Here is a 22,739-nt window from a genome sequence, read left to right as displayed (position 1 = left end):
ATCCCACTTTCACATCCACTCCCTGCACAAGAGAGGCAACTTGCAGAAGCCAATTACCCAGAGCACCCAGAATATACCTACGTGCTCACGGAGAGAACATGCAAACTCCACACAAACATCACTGGAGGTTAGGATTGAAGCCGGGTCTCTGGCGCTGTGAAGCAGTAGTTCTACCTGCTGCCCCACTGTGCTTTGACTCGATCTCACCTGATTTTACCTTTCACATTTCCCATATTAAGCAGCAATGGTGTCACTGAGTGCATTAGTTTTAGTTTAGTTTAGTTTAGAAATACAGCGCGGAACCAGGGCCCGAGCCTATGCTGACCAGTGATCCCCACACACTGGGGACAATTTACAATTTTACCAAGCAAATTACCTACAAACCTGTATGTCTTTGAAGTGTGTGAGGAAACTGGAGCACCCGGAGAAAACCCACGCAGTCACGGGGAGAACATACAAACTCCGTACAGACAGCACCTGTAGTCAGGATTGAACTGGTGTCTCTGGCGTTGTGAGGCAGCAACTCTACCACTGCGCCACCGTGCCACATTACTTGGTGCCAAATGACTTTCAAATGTGGGTGGATTGCTGTGACCCTCAGTGTCCCTTACAAATGATCCAAGCAGTTTCACCACAGGCTCTCACTGAAAGAAGCCAACATTCAAAGCCTGGAGCCACAGGTGGAACATCCTTGCAGTAATATAGAGTAAACACTCAAGTATTTATTAGGTTACTTCAAGTCCGCAGAAATCAATGACACTGTAAGATGTGTACTGTTTTTACATTCAGTTGACTTTAAATTGCGAACGACTGATTCACAGAGTGTTGTACCTGCAGCGTCTCAGCGGTGACCCATTCACTCAGCCCTACCTACACATGTCTTCTGATCAGCATCCAGCTGGAAGCCTTGATCGCAGCTGCACTGGGGGCCAGAGGCAGAGTGCCGGCAGTGGTGGGAACATCCGCCGTTGTCTGATTCACAGCCATTGACGATCTCCATCTCAATCCCTGCGGGAGGGAGCAGATATTGCCATCAGTGCGGCAGTACATTGTCCCTGCTGGCTTCCACATAAACACGAAGGAGAGTGGTGTGAGTGTGGTGGTGCGGTGGCAAGGTGCTGGGCCAGTCATCCACACTGCTGCACATGGTGGTGTGGTGGCAAGGTGCTGGGCCAGCCATCCACACTGCCTCATGTGGTGGTGTGATGGCAAGGTGCTGGGCCAGTCATCCACACTGCCTCATGTGGTGGTGCGGTGGCAAGGTGCTGGGCCACTCATCCACACTGCTACATGTGGTGGTGCGGTGGCAAGGTGCTGGGCCAGCCATCCACATTGCTGCATGTGTGGTGCAAGGTGCTGGGCCACTCATCCACACTGCTACATGTGGTGGTGCTGGGCCACTCATCCACACTGCTACATGTGGTGGTGTGGTGGCAAGGTGCTGGGCCAGTCATCCACACTGGTACATGTGGTGGTGCTGGGCCAGCCATCCACACTGCAACATGTGGTGGTGCGGTGGCAAGGTGCTGGGCCAGCCATCCACATTGCTGCATGTGTGGTGCAAGGTGCTGGGCCACTCATCCACACTGCTACATGTGGTGGTGTGGTGCAAGGTGCTGGGCCAGTCATCCACACTGCTACATGTGGTGGTGCTGGGCTAGTCATCCACACTGCTACATGTGATTGTGTGGTGCAAGGTGCTGGGCCACTCATCCACACTGCTGCATGTGGTGGTGTGGTGGCAAGGTGCTGGGCCAGTCATCCACACTGCTACATGTGGTGGTGCGGTGCAAGGTACTGGGCCACTCGTCCACACTGCTGCACGTGGTGGTGCTGGACTTATCATCCACATTGCTGCATGTGCTTTGCAACCCCACCTCAGCAGCTGGGAATTTCAACACAAGTCATTAAGTAAATCTGAAATATGGAAATAAACTGGGACTAATCACTGGATAAGTGCTCTATGAACGCAAGTACGGCTGCAGTAATAAGAAATGAAAATAGGGTGGGGTAGAGGTAATTAGGTCTTATAAATACAACTGACATTTGATCGCAGTTTGTGAGTTTGTATCCAGCCGGGGAGATGAGAGGAAGCAACTGGATGTGGTGCATCTGAAATGTCATTGTCTTTGATGTAAAAGGTTATTAAATATCTTGGTCTCAGGTTGGGGAGGGGAGGGAAGTCATATTAGAAGGAAAAGAGAATTATTGGAAAGACTGAGAACAAAGTAGTAATAAATGGATCATTTTCAGGTTGGAATGCTGTTACCAATGTGTCTCGGGACTTGTTATTATTTGAATGGTGTCAAGTTAGGAAAAGGGGACGTACAACGTGATCTGGGTGTCTTAGTGCATCAGTCACTGAAAGGAAGCATGCAGGTACAGCAGGCAGTGAAGAAAGCCAATGGAATGTTGGCATTCATAACAAGAGGAGTTGAGTATAGGAGCAAAGAGGTCCTTCTGCAGTTGTACAGGGCCCTGGTGAGACCGCACCTGGAGTACTGTGTGCAGTTTTGGTCTCCAAATTTGAAGAAGAATATTCTTGCTATTGAGGGCGTGCAGCGTAGGTTTACTAGGTTAATTCCCGGAATGGCGGGACTGTCCTATGTTGAAAGACTGGAGCGACTAGGTTTGTATACACTGGAATTTAGAAGGATGAGAGGGGATCTTATCGAAACGTATAAGATTATTAAGGGGTTGGACATGTTAGAGGCAGGAAACATGTTCCCAATGTTGGGGGAGTCCAGAACCAGGGGCCACAGTTTAAGAATAAGGGGTAGGCCATTTAGAACAGAGATGAGGAAAAACTTTTTTAGTCAGAGAGTTGTGAATCTGTGGAATTCTCTGCCTCAGTGGGCAGTGGAGGCCAATTCTCTGAATACATTCAAGAGAGAGCTAGATAGAGCTCTTAAGGATAGCGGAGTCAGGAGGTATGGGGAGAAAGCAGGAACGGGGTACTGATTGAGAATGATCAGCCATGATCACATTGAATGGCGGTGCTGGCTCGAAGGGCCGAATGGCCTACTCCTGCACCTATTGTCTATTGTCTATTGACTATTTATGATTTACATGATCTACATGGATGAAATGACAGACTGTAATACAGAGACATAACAGACTGCAGATGCTGTCATCTGCGGCAAAAAGCAAACTGTTGGAGGAACTCAGCGAGTCACAGCATCTGTGATGGCAGAAGATGTTTCGGGGCAAGGCCTGAATCGGGATTGTGAATGTAGAGGAGGGGCAGCCAGTGTGAACAGGGAAGGTAGAAGGATGAGGCGAGTGTTCAGTGGAACCTGGGGAGGAGGGAGTTGAGGGCAGATTTAGCCAGGTGTGGGAGGGGAGGTGGAGGTGGAGACAGAGGCTGGAAGGTATCACAAAATGCTGGAGTAACTCAGCGGGTCAGGCAGCATTTCAGGAGAGAAGGAATGGGTGATGTTTCGGGACGAGACCCTTCTTCAGACTGATGTCAGGGGGCGGGACAAAGGAAGGATGTAGTTGGAGACAGGAAGACAGTGGGAGAACTGGGAAGGGGGAGGGAAAAGAGAGGGTCTGAGGAACTATCTAAAGTTAGAGAAGTCAATGTTCATATCGCTGGGCTGTAAGCTGCCCAAGTGAAATATGAGGTGCTGTTCCTCCAATTTGCGGTGGGCCTCACTATGGCACTGGAGGAGGCCCACTGGTCAGACTGGGAGTGGGAGGGGGAGTTGAAGTGCTGAGCCACCGAGAGATCAGGTTGGTTAAGGCGGACTGAGCGAAGGTGTTGAGCGAAACGAACGCCGAGCCTGCGTTTGGTCTCGCCGATGTAAAGAAGTTGACATCTGGAACAGCGAATACAATAGTTGAGGTTGGAGGAGGTGCAGGTGAACCTTTGCCTCACCTGGAAAGACTGTTTGGAGTCGAGGGGGGAGGTAAAGGGACAGGTGTTGCATCTCCTGCGGTTGCTGGAAGGTGATGAGTGAAGCTCACTAGTGATTTTGAGAGCCTGCTACCAGCTTGCTATAATGAGCCTAGATTCCCAGATTGGAGGGGCTGCATCTCGTATTTCGCTTGGGCAGCTTACAACCCAGCGGTATGAGTTTTGATTTCTCTAACTTCCAAGTAACCCCTGCATTTCCTCTCTCTTTCTCCCTCCCCCACCCAAGTCGTTCCTGTCCTCACCCAGCAAACTGCCAACACAGGCCTGTTTCCTTTATCATCGTCACTTTTTTGCATTTCTTTCATTCATTTGTTCTATATCTTTCTACATCCGTCTATATCTCTCTTTTCCCTTTCCCCTGCCTCCTAGTCTGAGAAAGATTGCTGCCTGTCCTGGAGTTACTCCAGCATTCTGTGTCTATCTAGATTCTAATACTTCCTCCACTGCTGTGAACTGCTGTGAGAAGATACGAAGGGTTAACTTACGGTAACAGCGCTTGGCATCAGCACCCAGCTCATAGCCTGCGTTACAAACGCAGGAGAAAGATCCACGTGTGTTGATGCATCCGTGTGAACAATCAGCGATCCCAAACACGCACTCATCAATATCTGAAACGCAGAGGCAAAGAGAAGGGGTTGTCAGTGAGATACTGTAGCAATGGTTCATTCATCAACTCTACCTGCTGAGATATTCTGGACTCCATTCCAGCAACACGCTGGTGTTAACATTTCCACTAGTTTCCAGGTTCTTCCCTAGTTTTGTCCATCACCATCTCTAGAACCTCAGTGTACGGTGTCTACACTCTACTTCTGAACTGCACAGCCTCTCCAGTCCCCTTTACGACCTCATTTATTTTTCCAATCCTCAGCTTTCTCTTCCTTTAAGGCACCTGTCTCTTTAACTAAAATTTGGGGTCTCTGTGTATTTTCCCCTTAAAGATAGACACAGGATGCTGGAGTGAAGGTGACGTTTCAGGTCGAGACCCTTCCTCAGACATCACCCATTCCTTCTCTACTGAGATGCTGTCTGACCCTGCAGTTTCTCCAGCATTTTGTGTCTATCCTCAGTGTATAACCAGCAGTATAACACTTCCTTCCTACACTATTTTCCCCTGATGTTGCTCATGATAAGACTTCTGCAAAATACTTTCACACATATTTATGAAGCAAATAGTATTTTTGGAAATGCAAGCTATTGTAGAGATTGTCCCTGCAACACAGGAAAGGTCAATGAAACCAGTGCACTTTCCACGATGCCAAAAATCCAGACTCCTTGGATATCGATGAGTGGATGTACAGGCAATGACCACTACTGGCACAGATACAAAAAGCTGGAGTAACTGCATGGGTCAGGCAGCATCTCTGGAGAAAAGGAATAGGTGACTTTTCGGGTCAAGACACCTTCTTCAGACACTAGAAGACTCAGAGTCAGACTCAGAGTCTGAAGAAGGGTCTCAACCCGAAACGTCACCTATTCCTTTTCTCCAGAGATGCTATCCTCCTCCAACCTCATCTACTGTATCCGTTGTTCAAGATGTGGACTCTTATACATCGGCGAGACATGGACTGGGCGATCTTTTCGCAAAACACCTTCGCTCACCCCGCCTGAACCAACCTGATCTCCCGGTTGCTGGACACTTGAATTCTCCTCCCCATTCCTACACTGACCTTTCTGTCCTCAGTCTCCTCCATTGTCATAGTGAGGCTAAATGCAAATTGGAGGAACAGCATCTCATATTTTGCTTGGGCAGCATACAGCCCAGTGATTTCTTTCATTTCAGGTAGCCCCGGCATTCCCTCTCTCTCCATCCCTCCCCCACCCGTCGCACCAGCTTCTCGTATTCACCCAACAAACAGCTAACAATGGCCTGTTTCCTTTATCTTGTATTCACTGGAGTTTAGAAGGATGAGAGGGGATCTTATAGAAACATATAAAATTATAAAAGGACTGGACAAGCTTGATGCAGGAAAAATGTTCCCAATGTTGGGCGAGTCCAGAACCAGTGGCCACAGTCTTAGAATAAAGGGGAGGCCATTTAAAACTGAGGTGAGAAGGAACTTTTTCTCCCAGAGAGTTGTGAATTTGTGGAATTCTCTGCCACAGAGGGCAGTGGAGGCCAAATCACTGGATTAATTTAAGAGAGAGTTAGATAGAGCTCTAGGGGCTAGTGGAACCAAGGGATATGAGGAGAAGTTGGGCACAGGTTACTGATTGTGGATGATCAGCCATGATCACAATGAATGGCGGGCGGTGCTGGCTCGAAGGGCCGAATGGCCTCCTCCTGCACCTATTTTCTATGTTTCTATGTTTCTATGTTAATACGTGATTACAATCGAGCCATTTACAATGTATAGGTACATGATAAGGCAATAAAGTTCAGTGCAAGGTAAAGCCAGCAAGTCCGATCAAGGATAGTCCGAGGGTCATCAAAGAGTTAGATAGCAGTTCAGCACTGCTCTCTAGTTATGGTTGGATGATTCAGTTACCTGATAACAGCTGGGATGAAACAGTCCATGAATCTGGAGGTGTGTGTTTCACACTACCATACCTTTTGCCTGAGGGGAGAGGGGAGAGGGGAGAAGAGGGAGTGACCAGGGTGTGATTGTCCTTGATTATGCTGGTGGTGTATAAATGGAGTTAATGGAAGGGAGGTTGGTTTGTGTGATGGTCTGGGCTGCATCCACAATTTGCTGCAATTTCTTGCGGTCTTGGATGGAGCTGTTCCCAAACCAAGCCGTTTTAGAAACATAAAAATATAGAAAATAGGTGCAGGAGGAGGCCATTTGGCCCTTCGATCCAGCACTGCCATTCATTGTGATCATGGCTGATCATCTACAATCAGTAACCCGTGCCTGCCATACCCCTTGATTCCGCTAGCCCCTAGAGCTCTATCTAACTCTCTTTTAAATTCATCCAGTGAATTGGCCTCCACTACCTTCGGTGGCAGGGAATTCCACAAACTCACAACTCTGGGTGAAAAGGTTTCTTCTCACCTCAGTTTTAAATGGCCTCTCCTTTATTCTTAGACTGTGTCCCCTGGTTCTGGACTCCCCCAACATTGGGAACATTTTTCTTGCATCTAGTCCTTTTATAATGGGCGGCACGGTAGCGCAGCGGTAGAGTTGCTGCTTTACAGCGAATGCAGCGCCGGAAACTCAGGTTCGATCCTGACTACGGGTGCTGAACTGTAAGGAGTTTGTACGTTCTCCCCGTGACCTGCGTGGGTTTTCTCCGAGATCTTCGGTTTCCTCCCACACTCCAAAGACGTACAGGTATGTAGGTTAATTGACTGGGTAAATGTAAAAATTGTCCCTAGTGGGTGTAGGATAGTGTTAATGTGCGGGGATCGCTGGGCGGCACGGACTTGGTGGGCCGAAAAGGCCTGTTTCCGGCTGTATATATATGATATGATATGATAATTGTATATGTCTCAAAAGATCCCCTCTCATTTGGAAGTAGCAATGGGTTTAGGAGGTACTTCATGCACTGTAACAGATAATCTGATTTTAATTAGAACCTGGCTGCTTGCAAGATTTGCAATATTCCAAAGCAGTTCCTGGATTATATGTGTGTGTGTGCTGGGTTTGCTGGGACTATGTGCCCAGAGTATACACTGTATGCAAGGGTCTGGTGGAGGGTTTGCTGGGACTATGTGCCCAGAGTATACACTGTATGCAAGGGTCTGGTGGAGGGTTTGCTGGGACTATGTGCCCAGAGTATACACTGTATGCAAGGGTCTGGTGGAGGGTTATGGTTATGGTGTGGTTTGCCATGGAAACTCCACACTGTTAATATGCAGTTAAATTCATCGACTCTGCCGCCATTGATGGACCAGTAACAGATAACGCTGAGCCACAGTAAGGGAGGAGATTGAAAATCTGACTGGATGATGCAGAACAACGTGTAGGAAAAACCTGCAGATGCTGGTTTAAATCGAAGGTAGACACAAAATGCTGGAGTAACTCAGCGGGTCAGGCAGCATCTCTGAAGAGAAGGAATGGGTGACGTTTCGGGTTGAGACCCTCCTTCAGACTGATGTCAGGGGAGGGGGTGAGACTTTGTCACCCATTCTTTCTCTCCAGAGATGCTGCCTGACCCGCTGCGTTACTCCAGCATTTTGTGTCTGCCTTGCTCTCAACGTCACTAAAGCCGAGGAGCTGGTTGTTGGCTTCAGAAGGGCAAAGCTGAGAATCCCTGAATGGCTGGGTTGTGGAGAGGGTCAACAGCTTCTGGTTTTTGGGCATGCATATCTCTGAAGATCTGTCCAGTGCCCCGCACAGTGAGTGATGCAGTCAGAATGAGGGCCCATCAACACCTCTACTTTCTCAGATACTTTAAGGCGTTTACCTTCACATCCCTTGATGTCACTGGCCAATCCGTACCCTGGGTGACACTCACACTGGGCCACTCCATGGTGATTGTGGCACTTGTGCATACAGCCGCCATTCTGATCAGCACACGGATCCTTCACTGCAGAGAAGGATACAAATCTCAGCCTTTAGCATGCCCTTCCATCAGTGAGATCCTCACTACTAAACCCTCTGGTCACCACCACCACCCCTCCTGTCTCCACCTAACCTCTGACAACCCCCCCCCCCCTGTACACCCCACCCCCTGCCCACCCCACCCTCTGCCCACCCCACCCTCTGCCCACACCCCCTGCCCACCCCCCCTGCACACCCCACCCTTTGCCCACCTCACCCTCTGCCCACCTCTGTCCACTCCACCCTCTGCCCACACCCCCTGTACACCCCCCCTGCCCACCCCCCCTGTACACCCCACCCTCTGCCCACCCCACCCTCTGACCACTCCCACCCTCTGCCCCCCACCCCCTGCCCACCCCACCCCCTGCCCAACCCCCCTGTACACCCCACCCTCTGCCCACCCCCACCCTCTGCCCACCCCACCCTCTGCCCACCCCCACCCTCTGCCCCCCACCCCCTGCCCACCCCACCCCCTGCCCAACCCCCCTGTACACCCCCACCCTCTGCCCCCCACCCCCTCTGTACACCCCACCCCTGCCCACCCCACCCTCTGCCCACCCCCACCCTCTGCCCACCCCCCACCCTCTGCCCACCCCCACCCCCTGCCCACCCCCCCCTGCCCCCCCCCACCCTCTGCCCACCCCACCCCCTGCCCAACCCCCCTGTACACCCCACCCTCTGCCCACCCCACCCTCTGCCCACCCCCTGCCCACCCCCACCCTCTGCCCCCCACCCCCTGCCCACCCCCCCCCCTGTCCCCCCTCTGTACACCCCACCCTCTGCCCACCCCCACCCTCTGCCCACCCCCCCCCTCTGCCCCCCACCCCCTGCCCCCCCCCTCTGTACACCCCACCCCCTGCCCACCCCCACCCCCTGCCCACCCCACCCCTGCCCAACCCCCCTGTACACCCCACCCTCTGCCCACCCCCACCCCCTGCCCACCCCACCCCCTGCCCAACCCCCCTGTACACCCCACCCTCTGCCCACCCCCACCCCCTGCCCACCCCACCCCTGCCCAACCCCCCTGTACTCCCCACCCTCTGCCCCCCACCCCCTGCCCCCCCCCTCTGTACACCCCACCCCCTGCCCACCCCCACCCCCCCCTGCCCACCCCCACCCTCTGCCCCCCACCCCCTGCCCACCCCCACCCTCTGCCCCCCACCCCCTGCCCACCCCCACCCCCCCCCTGCCCCCCCCCTCTGTACACCCCACCCCCTGCCCACCCCCACCCTCTGCCCCCCACCCCCTGCCCACCCCCACCCCCCCCCACCCCCCCCCCTGCCCCCCCCCTCTGTACACCCCACCCCCTGCCCACCCGTCTTGTCTGCAGCCCACCTCTGCCGTATCTCAATCCCTCACTGCTGAAATAAGAAGGTGAAGCAAGCTCTGTGGTCATGGAGAAGGTGCCTTCATGTTCTTCATCACCGGCAGCAGACATGTGCCTGCTTTGGAGGGGTTCTCAAAATGGAGACATTTATTGACTACGCTGGCATCTCATGTAACACTCTGTCAGAAGTGCCAGGCTTTTCCCCTGGAGATACGCTTGGCCCACGTGTCTCCTGTGGGCAGCCCATGCAGGTCTTCCCAACCAACTGGGAGCACTCTCCCACTACCAAAACTCTCCTCCCTTCATTGCAGCATCCAATTATTCGGCAGCAACACTCCCTGGTAGCTGGAAGAGCGTTGCTTCTATTGGGGTATGTGTTGACTGCACAAAGTGCAGCTGCCGTGTAACATGCAGAGAACTTGGGGACAGCATGGTGGCGCAGTGGTAGAGATCTTACCTTACAGTGCCAGAGACATAGAAACATAGAAAATAGGTGCAGAAGGAGGCCATTCGGCCCTTTGAGCCAGCACCACCTGACTATGGGTGCTACCTGTACAGAGTCTGTACGTTCTCCCTGTGACCTGCATGGGTTTTCTTTGGGGTCTCCAGTTTCCTCCAGACGTACAGGTTTGTAGGTTAATTGGCCAGTAAGATTTTAAATTGTCCCTAGTGTGTAGGATAGTGCTTGTGTACGGGGTAATCGCTAGTCGGTGTGGTCTCTGTGGGCCTGTTTCTGCGCTGTATCCCAAAAGTAAACTAGAGTAAACAGAGGGAGCTAGCAACACAACAGTTGGAAATGTTCCCCTGAAACCAATGGTCACCTTCAGCTTGGCATTGCACAGGCTAATCTGACAAGGCATTGCTTGCAATTCACATTTCCCAATCTTCACAAAGGGTGACTCACAAATTTCCATTGATGCCAAAAACATTTCGACACATTGCCATTAGTATTGGTATTTTACAAACCTCTGGCTAGGCAACATGATTGGATTGTCTGCATGGAGAAATTCACCAGGGCCTCCTCAGGAGATTAGCCACGGCTGCATGCACACAGGGACGTGCTGTCGATGGACAGGGGCTGCCTGCTGGCAATGGAGAGGGGCTGCATGCACACAGGGACGTGCTGGCGATGGAGAGGGGCTGCATGCACACAGGGACGTGCTGGCGATGGAGAGGGGCTGCATGCACACAGGGACGTGCTGGCGATGGACAGGGGCTGCATGCACACGGGGACTTGCTGGCGATGGAGAGGGTTCAGAGGGGCTGCATGCACACGGGGACGTGCTGGCGATGGAGAGGGTTCAGAGGGGCTGCATGCACACGGGGACGTGCTGGCGATGGACAAGGGCTGCATGCTGGCAATGGAGAGGGGCTGCATGCACACAGGGACGTGCTGGCGATGGACAGGGGCTGCATGCACACAGGGACGTGCTGGCGATGGACAGGGGCTGCATGCACACAGGGACGTGCTGGCGATGGACAGGATTCAGGGGGGCTGCATGCACACGGGGACATGCTGGCGATGGACAGGGGCTGCATGCACACAGGGACGTGCTGGCGATGGACAGGATTCAGGGGGGCTGCATGCACACGGGGACGTGCTGGCGATGGACAGGGGCTGCATGCACACAGGGACGTGCTGGCGATGGACAGGATTCAGGGGGGCTGCATGCACACGGGGACGTGCTGGCGATGGACAGGGGCTGCATGCACACAGGGACGTGCTGGCGATGGACAGGGTTCAGAGGAACTTTACAAGAATGATCTCAGGGATGAGTGGGTTAATATACAATGAGCGTTTGATAGCACTGGGCCTGTGCTCACTATAGTTTAGAAGGATGAGGGGGGACCACATTGAAACTTACCGAATAGTGAGCGGCCTGGATAGACTAAATGTGGAGAGGATGTTTCCACTAGTGGCAGAGTCTAGGACCAGAGATCACAGCCTCAGAATAAAAGGATGTTCCTTTAGAAAGGAAATGAGGAGGAATTTCTTTAGTCAGAGGGTAGTAACTCTGTGGAATTCATTGCCACAGACGGCTGTGGAGGCCAAGTCATTGGATATTTTTAAGGTGGAGATTGGCAGATTCTTGATTGGTAAGGGTGTCAGGATTATAGGGAGAAGGCAGGGGAATGGGGTTGAGAGGAAAAGATAGATCAGCCATGATTGAATGGCGGAGAAGACGATGGGCCTAATGGCCTAATTCTGCTCCTGCAACTGATGAACTTATGTAATGGGTGTTCCTTTCCCTCCCACACCGGTCCATCGGTGGCCTGGTACTTACACTCACAGTGCTTCCCATCCTCCTGGAGCTGGTAGTTGTGTCGACATCTACACTGGTAGTGTACGATCGACAGCTGAACACAGTCATGATCACAGCCTCCATTCCCAATCAAGCATGTCTTGATGCCTAGAACATTAAAAAACAACATCAGACGTCTGAAGATGTGCATGGTCCATCAGGTTAATCTCATACATCAAATGAGCTTTGGCACGGTATACCAAGCTGATCTTGGACGGTACTTGGTGAATATTGTCCTGGTTACCTCGGTCTGAACATAGAATAAACAGTACAGGAATACGCCCTATGGCTCATAATGACTTTGCCAAAAATGATGCCAAAACCAAAATCTGCCTGCATATAATCCATATTCTTCCATTCACTGCACATCCATGTCCCTATACTAAAGTCTCTTAAATGCCACTATCATTCCTGCCTCCATCACCATCCTTGGCAGTGTGTTGCTGGCATTCACCTCCCTCTGCATAAAAAGCTTGTCCTCCACCTCTTCTTTAAACTCTTCCCCTCTCACTTTAAAGCTTTGCCCTCTAGTATCTGATATATCCATCCTGGGAAAATGTTCTGACTACCTACCCCATCTATGCCTCTAATAATTATATATACGTCTATCACATCTCCCCCCAAACTCTGGCATTGCAGAGAAAATAATCCAAGTCTATCCAAATGTTGTTGTAGTTAATACCCACTAATCCAGGCATCAGTCCTGAAACCTCCTCTGCACCCTCTCCAAAGCCTCCACATCCTTCCTGTGATGGGGAGACCAGAACTGCACGCAATACTCCAAATGTGGCCCGACCAAAGTGCTATGGAGCTGGCTTTAATTTAGTTTAGTTTAGAGATACAGTGAGGAAACAGGCCCCTCGGCCCACCGGGTCCACAGTAACCAGCGATCCCTGCACACAAACACTTTCCTACACATTCGGGGCAATTCAACCAATCCAGTTAAGCGACAAAACTGTATATCTTTGGAACGTGGGAGGAAACAGGAGCTCCTGGAGAAAACCCACGCAGTTCACAGGGAGAATGTGCAAACTCAATACAGACAACACCCGGAGTCAGGATTGAACCCGCGTCTCTGCCGCTGTAAGGCAGCAATCTACCGCCGTGCCACGGGAATGCCCCCACCAATGAAGGGAAGCTACCAATGAAGGTGGCTGTTTTACCACTCCATATACTTGTGCAGCTACATGTGGGAGATATTGACAGGAAAATTAAGTGTACATTTTCCACTTACAACCGACCTCCCAAAGTGCAACATCTCACACGTGCCTGCCATTAAACACCACCTGCCATTTCTCCAGCTAATCTATATCCTGCTGTTTACTTTGACAGCCTTCTTCACAGTCCATGATCCCACCAAATTGGAGTAGTCCACTAACTTATTCACCAACCCATCTGCATTTACATCCACATCATCTATATATATATATATATATATATATATAGAAGTGACAGCTGGTTGTTATCGATCCTGACTATGGGTGAGCCCCAAACCATTGATGCGTTCCTCACCAAACAGCATCAAAAGGTTGTAGTAGATGGTGAGTCATCACAACCATCTCCAGTTGAGTCCGGCGTGCCACAGGGAACGGTGTTGGGACCCTTGCTGTTCTTGATCTACATCAACTGACAACCTGTCTTCGAGAGTGAGACTCTTTGCAGACGACTGTATTGTGTATCGAGAGATCAAAGCTGCTGAAGATGCCAAGGTTCCTCAAAATGACGTAAACAATCTTTGCAATTGTGAAACCATTTGGCAAATGGGTTTCAATTACACCAAAGTTACTCATAAAGTCATAAAGTTACTCATAAAGTCAAGCCGATCATAAACCGGTACAAGGTGGGAGACAACCTGCTTAAAGAAGTTGATCAGCACCCACACCTGGGAGTTGAGCTCATACCTGCCCGAGCCTGGAACAGACACTTAAACCAGATTGCCACAAAAGCAAACTGAACCTTGGGCCTTCTCCGGAGAAATGTATCCAGTTATGACAAACCAACCAAGGAGGTAGCGTACAAAACACTTATCCGCCCACTGTTGGAATATTGCCAGACAATATGGGACCCTCACCAGAAAAATACCATTGATACCCTTGACAAGGTTCAGAGGCGTGCAGCACGGTTTGTTTTTAACGACTACTCAAGACAGTCAAGCGTCCCCGATATGTTAAATCGCCGTGGCTGGGAGTCACTGGAGTCAAGACATACCAAAGCCGCTTATGTTCTGTCTACAAAGTGACTCATGGCATCATCCCCAGTTACATATCTCACTTCATTCCGCTCACATCCACAAAGGTTGTGGGTTCAAATCCAAGCCTGGAGATTTGGCCACTACAATGTTCTGACTCTCCAATGCCGAGGAACGGCGCACTGTCAAAGGTGCACATTCTGCTGCCATCCCCTCTCTCTGCGGAGACGTCTTTCACCATAGTCCCACACTCCTGTTTATTGCCCCTAAATTTGGATTGCCCTATCAATGGAAATACATTTAGCATCTATATACTAAAACTCTCGTTTGTTTGTTTGTTTGTTTGTTCCTGAACGACAGCCAAAACGATACACCATGCCGTGACAATGTTAGGCCCACCTTACTCACCGCCGACCCTTTGGTGCAAATGGAAGAAGTTTAATTGAAATCGGTGTTATATTTTTTAAGTTATTCACATTTTAACGTTTAAAACTATCTCCTAGGGAGGGAGGGGGTGGAGGGAGGGTGGGGGGAAGATAAGGGGGGTTGAGGGGGATGGTGGGGCATGGGGAAGGGGAGGTGGGGAGGGGGAGGGGGAGGGAGAGGGGAGGGGGGGAGGAGAGGGTGTTGCACCAATGCAGGAGAGGTTTGGGCCCACTTGATCCAGTAATATAATCAAAGTGCCAAAACACAGAAAGATCATGTTGCTCTGGGAACCTTCTCCCCCTCTGCTTTGGCAAGGGCAGTCCAGCCATGGTGGGATTTGATCAGTGTTGTGACTGGGCTTCACATCCTCTGGGGGCTGCTGTCCATCAGAGCTGGGGCTGGGTCAGAGTTAGGCTAGACTGCTACTTGGGTGAACTTCACAGCTGTCAGCAGTTGGAACATGTTCAAAGCTTTCATCATAATAATCATAATCATAATAATCATGATTGTAATTTATTAACCAAGTATGTTTAGTAACATACAAGGAATTTGATTTGTCATACAGTCATACACAATTACATAAGGATCACCATGAACACCCACCACAGCGGCTCCTCCACATTCCCCACTCTGATGGAAGGCAATAAAGTCTGATCTTCTTTCCTCCTTTCCTCCCGTGGTCGTGGGAGTCGAACCATCCGCAGCCAGCGATCGAGCTCCCACGTCGGGGCGGTCGAAACTCCTGCGGCTTGGAGTTCCTGAAATCGGTCCCCAACCAGGGACAGCGAGCTCCACGATGTTAAAGTCCACAGCTCCCACAGGTTGGAGCTCCAAAGGCCGACCCCTGGCAAAGGGATCGCCCGCTCCCAGATGTTAAAGTCTGCAGGCTCCACGGTTGGAGCACTGGAGCTCTGGACCAAGAGGCCACCAGCTCCATGATGTTAGGCCGCAGTGCGGACGGAGAGGAAAGAGATAAGAAAAGTTTCCCCACCCCCCACACCACGCCCCCTAATTTAGGGTGGAAACAGGCACTTCGGCCCACTGAGTCCATGTCAACCAGCGATCATCCCATACACTAGCACTTAACTACATACTAGGAATGATTTACAAATTTTACCAAAGCTAATTAACCTGCAAATCTGTATGTCTTTGGAGCGTGGGAGGAAACTGAATCACCCGGAGAAAACCCACGTAGGTCATGGGGAGAACGTACAAACTCCGTACAGACAGCACCCGTAGTCAGGATCGAACCCTGGTCTCCGGCACTGCAAGCGCTGTAAGGCAGCAACTTTACCGCTGATCCACCGTGCCACCCGTAATGTTGAGTTATTACACTGACATCTAACTGGCAATGTGTAAAGTTACATAGACCACAAAGTGCTGAAGTAACTCAGTGGGTCAGGCAGCACCTCTGGAAGACACAGATAGGTGGCGTTTTGGGTCAGGACTCTTCTTCTGCCATGTGTGCTGCCTCAGCACTTGTCTGTGCCGCCGGTCTGAAGATGGGTCCCGACCAGTAACCACGGTGAGCCAAAGGGCCTGTTTCCATGCTGTATCTCTAAACTAAACTAAGAGAGATTAGGGGTGGGTAATAAGTGTTATCCTTACCAGCCATGCTCAGATCTGGAAAATGAATCCCGACAAGATGCACCTCGACTTATGATGGGGTTACATTCCGATAAACCCATCGTAAATCAAAAATATCGTAAGTCGAAAATGCATTTAATACACCTAACCCACCCAACATCATAGCCACCTAACCTACCCAACATCATAGCCACCTAACCTACCCAACATCATAGCTACCTAACCTACCCAACATCATAGCCACCTAACCTACCCAACATCATAGCCACCTAACCTACCCAACATCATAGCCTAACTTAAACGTGCTCAGAACACTTACATTAGTCGACACTGTATCCAAAGGACGCTGGCAACACAGCACACTGTAGAGTATGGGTTGTTTACACTCATGGTCACGGGGCTGACTGGCTCACTGCCATTGCCCAGAGAGAGAGAGTATCGTACCGCATATCGCCAATAATAATCATGATTACAATTCAAATTTCCAAGTACAGTTTCTACTGAATGTGTATCACTTTTGCACCATCGTAAAATCGGAATATGGGAAGTCAAGGAGCATCTGTATATTAATTTGGCTGCTGTGTTTCCTACATTAGAATGGTGACTAAACTTCATAAAGACCTGATTGATGATAAGGGGCTTGGGGACATGGTGAGATTGTGACTGGCACTCGACATTCAACTTCTTTCTTCTCTCCAAGAACATCACACATGGAGCCCTAAACCAAACTAAGCCCATTAAAGCAAGAACATAGTCCATGGGATAGGTGCAGAATGATTTGCAGGTCCTCTTTATCTGACCTTTGGGCCGACCAGATTGATGGAATTCTATAGGGAAGTAGGTTATGTTTGAGGACAAGTCAAGACCTTATCCAGCTGGGAGCGAGCGTTAAATACTTTGGGCTACTGAGGCTTCCCCTTGTGCTCTTCATAAGTTCCTAAGTTATAGGAGCAGAATTAGGCCATTCGGCCCATCAAGTCTACTCCACCATTCAATCATGGCTGATCTATCTCTCTCTCTCAACCCCATTCTCCTGCCTTCTCCCCATAACCCCTGACACCCGTACTAATCAAGAATCTGTCAAACTCTGCCACTGGTGGAAACATGCTCTCCACATCCATTACCCAGGCCTTTCACTCCCTGCTCTGTCTCCCCCACTCCAGGTAATTGCGGAACTATATGGAAGTCAGTAGCATTTCTCCGTCAGTCTCGCACAGCTGCAAAGGGAGTAAGTGGAGTGTGGCTGGGATTCAAGTCAGAAACTATGATCAATTAAGCAATAATTGCCCGGCTCCGTCGCTGCAGTGTTGAGTGGATGCTAAGCAGATCGCTTTCAAATCTGGCCAAGCATTTGCCACTCGTGTTATAAACTCATGTCGTTTACCAACAAAGCTGCCTCCTGTTAAATAAAGGCAGATGGAAATCATTTTCCTCACAAATCTGTTCCCAGTTTTCTCTTCTCTCCTGAAGGCACACATTCTTGCTGGGATGTAGGAATCAAAAGCTGTCGACATGGCCAGGCAGTGTGGCCCAGTGAGATGATGAGCACTGGCTTTAGCCAGTGTGTCACCAGGCCAGGTGTGGATCACTGATCCCACGCTGCAGGCAGGGCAGGCCCAGGTTAGAGTTGGGACCACAACACACACTCTCTTATCTCTGCCGCCTTCAATGGGCCTCATCTATGGGAGCACAGATTCAGCAAGTTCACCGTTACTACACCTGGATAGACACATGGGGAAGTATTGGACGGCACGGTGGCGCAGCGGTAGAGTTGCTGCCTTACAGCGGATGCAGCTCCAGAGACCCGGGTTCCATCCCGACTACGGGTGCGGTCTGTACAGAGTTTGTACGTTCTTCCCGTGACCGGCGTGGGTTTTCTCCGAGATCTTTGGTTTCCTCCCACACTCCAAAGACGTACAGGTATGTAGGTTAATTGGCTTGATAAATGTAAAAATTGTCCCTAGTGGGTATAGAATAGTGTTAATGTGCGGGGATCGCTGGTCGGCGTGGGCCCGGTGGGCCGAAAGGGCCTGTTTCCGTGCTGGATCTCTAAACTAAACTAAACAAAAAGCTGTAATAACTCAGCGGGACAGGCAGCCTCTCTGGAGAGAAGGAATGGGTGATGTTTCGGGTCGAGACCCTTCTTCAGACCCATTCCTGCTCTCCAGAGATGCTGTCTATCCCGCTGAGTTACTCCAGCATTTTGTGACTATCTTCGGTTTAAACCAGCACCTGTAGCGACCATAGAGAATGGTCCAGGTCGTCGAACCCTCGGATTGGCCAGCGAGGTCACGTGGGAACGCGACAATGGGGATTGGTCCAGGGAGCGACATCGCTGATTGGCCAGCGATGTCATGTGCGCGTTTGGCGCCCGTTTTAGTCAGTTCGGCGAAGTCTTCAAGGAAGACAGTAAGTTTGTATTGGTTGTCCTGTACCTTGTTGTTTAACTCTGTATTCGTGTATTGCGGCTGCAATAAACTTCGTCTACAACCAACAAGTTTCGGACTCGCCATATTGGTGACCCCGACGTGATCTGGACGATCACCGACTGAGCAGGAACCCGACGCCTCGTTGACGATGACCGAGCAGGGCACACCGGAGTCAAGCGCGGCGGGCGTCCATCTTCCGTTATTTTGGACGTACGCACCGCAAGCTTGGTTTATCCACGCCGAGGCTCAATTCCATATAAAGAAGGTGTCGGACGAATCCACAAAGTACTTCTACCTCGTCAGCGCTCTATCGCCGGACACATCGTAAATTCACCTGCGGAAGACAAGTACGAGGCCATGAAGAAGGTATTACTGCGAACCTTCGGGTTTAATAAGCATGGTGGTGCGGCAAAACTTCTGCACCTACCGGATCTTGGAGACCAACTGCCTTCCGTCCTCATGGCCGAAATGATGATGCTAGCCGGTGAGCATACGGATTGCCCGATGTTTGAACAGGCATTCCGCGAGAAACTTCCCGAGGATGTCCGACTGCTGCTCACGGATTGTTCTTTTAAGGACCCCGAAGCATATGCAGCGAAAGCGGACGCGCTCATAGCAGCAAAAAACAAGGCAAGTGGTTCAATCAACAAAGTCTCGACATCGGTGACCACGCCACAGCGACGGCAAGATGGCGCCACGTCTCCCGCCAATTCTTCGAAAGCCCGCCAAAAAGATCCGCACAAGCGCGGCTGGTGCTATTATCACCTACGATGGGGTAACGAATCCCACAACTGTCGTTTGCCTTGTACCTTCGCGGGAAATGCCTCGGCCGATCGTACATAGGGGCAGTTACGATTGGCCAGAACCGGCGCCTCTATGTCCATGATCGATTCACGGACACAGAATTTTTGGTAGACACGGGAGCCATCGTCAGCATAGTGCCGCCGACCGACCTCGAAACCAGATCAGGTAAGACAGGTCCCACCCTCATCGCGGTTAATGGCAGCCCAATTCGCACTTTCGGTACACGGAAGATGTCCCTTGTGTTAGGCCTCCGCACGTACGAATGGCCATTCATCATAGCCGACGTCAAACAAGCGATCCTGGGCGCAGATTTTCTCTGGGCTTTTTCACTGGTTCCTGATGTCCGCGGTAACGACCTCCGACCCTCTGCCGAAGATGAGCACGTCGCTCCGACAATCGCCTCCTCGCCCAGCCCTACTGTCCAGGCCGTCGTCGCGGCCCCCGACTCGTATGCTGCGATTCTGGCAGAGTTCCCAGAGCTGCTCGTCCAACGTTTTGACGCACCTTCGGCTAAGCACGGTGTGGTCCATCACATCCGCACCGAAGGCCCTCCCGTTTTCGCTCGGGCTAGGAGACTACCGCCAGACAAACTGGTGGTGGCAAGGGCGGAGTTCAGGAAGATGGAGGAAATGGGAATTGTCCGTCAGTCTGACAGCCCGTGGGCCTCGCCGTTACACATGGTCTCCAAGGCATCTGGGGGGTGGAGGCCATGTGGCGATTATCGGCGTCTCAATGCTGTCACCACGGCTGATCGCTACCCCATACCGCACCTACAGGACTTTTCATCTGGGCTGGAAGGAGCGGTGGTGTTTTCCAAAATCGATTTGGTGCGAGGATACCATCAGATTCCGGTGCGACCGGAGGACATACAGAAAACTGCAACTATTACTCTGTTCGGGTTGTTTGAATGGTTGCGTATGCCTTTCGGTTTAAAGAACGCGGCACAGGCTTTCCAGCGACTGATGGACCGCGTGGGCCGGGGTTTACCCTTTTTGTTTATTTATTTGGACGACATCCTGGTCGCCAGCCCCTCAGTGCAGGAACACCAGGCCCATTTGCGGACCGTGTTCCAGCGGCTCCAAGACCACGGGCTCATTATCCAACCCTCCAAATGTCAATTCGGCCTGCCTGCTCTCGATTTTCTAGGGCACAGAATTACTCCTGCCGGCGCCGCCCCTTTGCCCGAGAAGGTGGAGGCTATCCGGGCTTTTCCCAGGCCCACCACAGTAAAAGGGCTGCAGGAGTTCGTAGGCATGGTTAATTTCTACCATAGATTCGTTCCGGCAGCGGCGCGGGTCATGCGCCCGCTTTTCCAATGCCTTGCGGGGAATCCGGTAGAGTTGTTGTGGTCCCCGACTGCAGAGTCGGCTTTTACAGCAGCTAAGGCAGCCTTGGCAGACGCCACCATGTTGGTCCATCCGAGCCCCTCCGCCCCCACGGCCCTGACGGTTGACGCCTCTGACGTGGCGGTGGGTGGGGTTCTGGAGCAGCAGGTCGGTGGCCGTTGGCAGCCTTTAGCGTTTTTCAGCCGGCAACTAAATTCGGCCGAGATGAAATATAGCGCGTTTGACCGAGAGCTTCTAGCTCTCTATTTAGCTGTCCGTCATTTCAGGTACTTCCTCGAGGGCCGCCCATTTGTGGCATTTACGGACCACAAGCCATTAACATTTGCTTTTTTGAAATTGTCTGACCCATGGTCGGCCCGCCAGCAGAGGCATCTAACTGCTATCTCCGAATTCACCACCGATGTCCGTCATGTCGCGGGTAAGCTTAATGCCGTTGCTGACGCCCTGTCTAGACCTGCTTTTCCCCCTATTTCGGCGGTGGACTGCGAAGTGGATCCCCAGGAGCTCGCGGAGGCACAGCTCCTAGCGGATACCGTTTCGGCTTACCGGTCCACCACTTCGGGATTGAAGTTGGCCCAGGTAGCTTGTGGGTCGGAGGGCACGAAAGTCTGGTGCGATGTTTCTCTTCCTCGTCCCAGGCCGGTAGTACCGCCCTCCCTTCAGCGCCGGGTTTTCGATGCCATTCATGGGCTGGCGCACCCGTCCATCCGCTCCACCTCTGCCTTGTTAGCAGCGAGGTTTGTCTGGCATGGCCTGCGGAAACAGGTAGCGGGGTGGGCACGTTCCTGCGTGCCCTGTCAGACCGCTAAAGTCCAGCGCCACGTCCAGCCCCCCGTACAGGATTTCGAGGTCCCGGCTTTTCGTTTTTTCCACATCCACGTGGATTTGGTCGGGCCTTTGCCTTCCTCCCGGGGCTACACCCACCTCCTCACGGTGGTGGATCGGTTCACCCGGTGGCCAGAGGCTTTCCCATTGTTTGATATCTCGTCAGCGTCTTGTGCTAGGACTTTGGCCCTTCATTGGGTAGCTCGTTTCGGGGTCCCGGCAGTTATTACAACTGCAGAGGGCCACAGTTCACTTCGTCCCTCTGGGCCGCGCTGGCGGAACTGTACGGGTCCAAGTTACAACCCACAACTGCATATCACCCCCAGGCAAATGGACTCGTAGAAAGGTTCCACCGCCAACTTAAGGCGTCCCTCAGTGCAAGGCTTGAAGGCCCGGACTGGGTAGACCAACTCCCTTGGGTTCTTTTGGGCATCCGGACTGCTCCTAAGCCAGATCTCGGTGCGTCGTCCGCAGAGCTAGTATATGGCTCGACACTTCGAGTACCCGGAGATCTGTTTCCGGACCCTTCAGACCTGCTCCCTACAGTCCCATCAGCGTTAGCATCTCTCCGGGAACGGGTGGGCTCCCTGGCTCCAGTTCCGACTTCACGTCATGGGTGTCCCATGGTACATGAACCGTCTTCCCTGAAGGACTGTGAGTTTGTTTTTCTGCGTAAAGATGCCCATCGCGCCCCGTTGCAGAGGGTCTATCAAGGGCCGTTCCGGGTTTTACGTAAGGGGACAGCTACTTTCACCTTAGACATGGGCGGCAAGAGTGAACTCGTCTCGGTGTCCCGGCTCAAACCGGCCCATTTGGACCCGGATCAACCAGTCCTGGTCGGTCAAACCCCTAGGAGAGGCCGACCTCCGTTAGTTCCGCCCAGTCCGGAAACCCCCGTTCCGGCAGTTCCTCCAGGACCCCCCGTTTCGGCAGTTCCTCCAGGACCCCCCGTGCCGGTAGTTCCTCCAGAACCTCTCGTTCCGGCCGTTCCACCAAGTCCGGAACCTCCGGCTCCTGTGGTTCCGGCTGTCCCTCTCCGTACTCGTTATGGTCGCGAAATCCGGCTCCCTGCTAGGTTCCGCACCTCGGGTTCTGGGGGGG

The 22,739-nt window shown here is 51.9% G+C and overlaps 1 protein-coding gene across 1 annotated transcript in view; it reads right to left on the bottom strand.

Moving 5' to 3' along the window:
- The window catches only part of LOC144607921 (uncharacterized), a 511,597-nt gene that overhangs the window by 132,490 nt on the left and 356,368 nt on the right, over window positions 1-22,739 (bottom strand). Inside the window, exons 7-10 of the mRNA XM_078425055.1 lie at window positions 12,016-12,141; window positions 8,267-8,389; window positions 4,405-4,527; window positions 871-1,008 (exon numbers count right to left, since the gene is read on the bottom strand). Of these exons, the coding sequence (XP_078281181.1) occupies window positions 871-1,008; window positions 4,405-4,527; window positions 8,267-8,389; window positions 12,016-12,141 (510 nt within the window). The remainder of the gene's footprint in view (window positions 1-870; window positions 1,009-4,404; window positions 4,528-8,266; window positions 8,390-12,015; window positions 12,142-22,739) is intronic.

This window comes from Rhinoraja longicauda, chromosome 30, assembly GCF_053455715.1.
Source record: "Rhinoraja longicauda isolate Sanriku21f chromosome 30, sRhiLon1.1, whole genome shotgun sequence".
Taxonomy (NCBI): Eukaryota; Metazoa; Chordata; class Chondrichthyes; order Rajiformes; family Arhynchobatidae; genus Rhinoraja; species Rhinoraja longicauda.
The sequence above is the reverse complement of the archived record's forward strand: the minus strand, read 5'-3'. Positions and strand labels throughout refer to the sequence as shown.